Raw genomic sequence first — 3,446 nt, forward strand, 5'->3', positions numbered from 1 at the left:
TGTTGAGGGTCTTTCCCCTTCTTTGTCTACTCCTGAGGAAAGGACATTTTAGTGAGCCCCCCACCCCAGGGGAGCCCCCAGGCACGGCTGGTAGTCAAAGTCTTGGCGGGTCACAAATTGCACTGGTCTGCAATGACCGAGTCCCAGGCTACGAATGTTGAGGAGGAAGGGAAGATTGGGTAGCTTTCCCTTATGGCAGAAAGGTTACATTTTGTGATCCTAAAACCTGGATAGCCCAGTCTCATGATATCTCAGAAGCAAAGCAGGGCTGGCCCTGGTTAGTATGTGGATAGGAAACTACCAAGGAATTCCAGGGTCACTACCCAGAGGCAAGCAATGGCAAACCACCTCCTCTGAACATCTCTTGCCTTGGAAACCCCCACTATAAGTTATCTGCAACTTGATGGCACTTCCCACTACAACCCAGGCAGGAGAATCATGAGTGTAAAAACAGTATGCATGGTTGCTGTCCTGACTCCTTCACCATTTCAGAAGCGTAACATGATTCTTTGGGGACAGCAGTTATAATGCTCTTGCAAGCGGCTGCTGGGCTCTTGTTCCAGACAATCACAGAGGTTGCGTAATTTTTTGAACAAAGCAAAATTATACACATTTACTGGCAAAAAAAATTATTCTGCCCAGATCACCCACCGAAAGCCTTGCCCAGATTTCTTGGCTCTCATTTCCCACTCTAGCCATGAAACCTCACATTAAAGCAGAAGGATACCAGATTAGGGCCCCTAAGGAGTTTCTTTTAATTTGATACATATAAATTAGTTTTATTGAAGGTACATAAATATGCATAGCCCCAAGACTGATACAGCATTGCTAAAACAAGGACTGACTGTTTTAAGTGTTCAAGGGGAAAAAGATATCCTGCTATAAACATCTAGTCCCTTTCCTACATATTTCACTTACAAGTCAATGTGAAACTCCTGTTCCTTTTATCTAAACTTCACAACTTGAGGCTTTTGGTTATTTGTAGACCCACAAGATAACACTGGTTGCGTTCAAAAGTGAGCAGGGATGTTCGTGCTCCTGAAGCGGCTTCTGTGCTCACAGGTTCATAAAAATATTTTGCTGCCGATGCACAGTATGACATTACCCCCCCAAACTGCACCACTGAGATCCCTCAAAGAGGACTTCCAACAGGCGTGCCACTCCGCTACTTTTTCTTTTTCTTCCATGCAGCGGCGGCTTTGGCGCTTGGCGGGATCGGAGGCAAAATGGGAGATTCTTCCTTTGGCGGAGACTGTAGCTGGACGGAGCCCTCCTCCGCTTCTCTGCTCGCACTTTCCTCAAGTTCCGAGGCGGCTTTTTCTGCTGCAGCTTCTTCCAGCTTTCTGGCCTCTTCTGCTTCCCATAGAGCATGAAGCCTGTGGGGGAAACAAAAAGGAAAGGCAGGAAGAAAAAGCGTTTAAAATGCAGGGGAATTTCAGACAGCTGATATGTTCCGTTTCAGGAACTGTTCACTAACGGTTCCCTAATGGAATATTGTAGCGTCCTCTTATTAGGGAGGACTGTATTTCTCTTTAATATTTATATTTTGTCTTTACAAAATAGGTAGGTAGTTCCAGCTGCCACCAGGAATTTTAATAAATTCCAAATCCCCTCTTTGCTTCTGGTGTTGGTATTGTAACACGGGGTTTAGGCTTTCAAGGATCTAATGTGGTCCTGAGGAAGAATTGATATGACTTCTGGGATATATCTCCCTTATATATAAAAGCCGAATGGTGGTGGCACTTCTCTAGAACATTCCATACGCTCTGGAATTGGTTGACGCCCTGGTGTGTCACTCAGAATCTGTCCCTATCCACTGGCTGCATTGCTTGAGTCTCGCCTCCAACATTCTAAGCAGTTTGCTGTTTCTCTCCCCCCCATAGCCAGTCAGAACACAGAGGTTATTTGCATATGCAGCCTCCTTGGCCTTTGCCTCGGAACACAGAGGTCGTTTGCATATGCGACTTGATTGGCTTTTGCCTCTAACATTGTAAACAGTTTGCTGTTCTGAGGTAAAATGTGTCCAATCTCCAGGTGAGGGCTGGAGATCACTCAGAATTACAACTGCTTTCCAGATGGCAGAGATCAGTTCCCCTAGAGAAAATGGTCGGCTTCAGAGCACGGGAGAGGCTGCAGGTGTGTGGGGGGTGGAAAGCTGAAGAGTGAGGGGGAAATAAAGTAGGTTGATGGGGAACCATTGTTTCCAATCTCCAGGTGAGGGCTGGAGATCACTCAAAATTACAACTGTTCTTTAGGTAGCAGAGATCAGTTCCTCTGGAGAAAATGGTGGACTCAGTGTCATTATACCCTGCTGAGGTCGCCACAGCAAATTGACACTGAGTGTCCAAGGCCGGGGCACCCGCCCAGAGCCTCTTTCTAGAGATCGTTGTATTTATTTCCACAACGAGCCTTTTTCCTAGTTTAAAATAGGATTTATGGAAAGGGGAACAAAACAAGAGGTTGGTTTATATTTATTTATTTATTTATTTATTTATTTATAAATTCGATTTATAGCCCGCCCGCGGGCTCAGGGCGGCTCACAAATAGGCATAAGCCAACACATAAAACACGTTAAAATCATATAAAATCGCTATTGCACAGTTTTGGGGTTCTGTTACAGCGCCATAGCGCCCTTGAAAGAACATTTTTTAAAAAAAAGACGGCGATCGCCCACACAGGCGAAAAAAGGGAGGGAAAACAACGAGGCGCAGTCTGAAATGACAAACCGCTTCAGAGATGGCTTCGGAGATGGCTCCTTACCGGTAGGGAAAATTTGTGTGAAATGGCCATCTCTACCGGTTTATTCCAAGACAGTACGATAACGGTTTTAAAAGGGTAATCTGAAATTCCCAAAATTCAGCTAACATTATTTGACTGGGGGGGGGGAAGCACAACAAAATGCAATCACCTCAGTCCTAAAACCAACGATCCCTTAATCAGCCACACCAATTTGGGGGGGGGGGTATCTTTTGCATGACAGAACCAAAGGTGTCCATTCACAAAACACTGTCAAGGGCTCAGAGTACATTTATATCCCGCTTTTCCTCTGGGGAACTCGAGACTGTGTACAGAGATTCTACAAGTAGATCTTCTTCGTGGTCTCTGTGCTTCACACCAATGGGATCTAGTGCGCCTGCGCTGGATCTGCCGGTGCCTAGCAAGCTCTCTTAAAAGGATTTTCGTGCCTGGCCCAACTGAGCATGCTCAGGAGCCCCAGTGAGCATGCCCAGAAGGGCAGGCACGGACATCCCGCCAGTTCTTTCCTTTCCGCCGCGCTGAGCAGACCTTTCTTCGAGAGGTCTGGCCGGTTCGCTGTTTTTGGATCACTTTTTAGTGATTAGCTCTCGTTTTTCGCCTCAGTTTTTCTTCAGTTTCCTTTTCTCTTCCTGTGTTTCAAAAAAAAAAAAAGAGAGAGACTTTTTGTTTTTCGTCACCTGAGGTAAAAT

The 3,446-nt window shown here is 45.8% G+C and overlaps 1 protein-coding gene across 1 annotated transcript in view; it reads right to left on the reverse strand.

Moving 5' to 3' along the window:
* Positions 1-1,014: 1,014 nt before the first annotated feature.
* LOC107123028 (radial spoke head 10 homolog B-like) overlaps positions 1,015-3,446 on the reverse strand; it is a 42,532-nt gene continuing 40,100 nt past the window's right edge. Inside the window, exon 20 of the mRNA XM_015426185.1 lies at positions 1,015-1,376. Coding sequence (XP_015281671.1) covers positions 1,166-1,376 — 211 coding nt within the window. The 3' untranslated portion in view covers positions 1,015-1,165. The remainder of the gene's footprint in view (positions 1,377-3,446) is intronic.

The sequence above is a fragment of the Gekko japonicus genome, unplaced genomic scaffold (genome assembly GCF_001447785.1).
Source record: "Gekko japonicus isolate JY-2015 unplaced genomic scaffold, Gekko_japonicus_V1.1 scaffold384, whole genome shotgun sequence".
NCBI lineage: Eukaryota > Metazoa > Chordata > Lepidosauria > Squamata > Gekkonidae > Gekko > Gekko japonicus.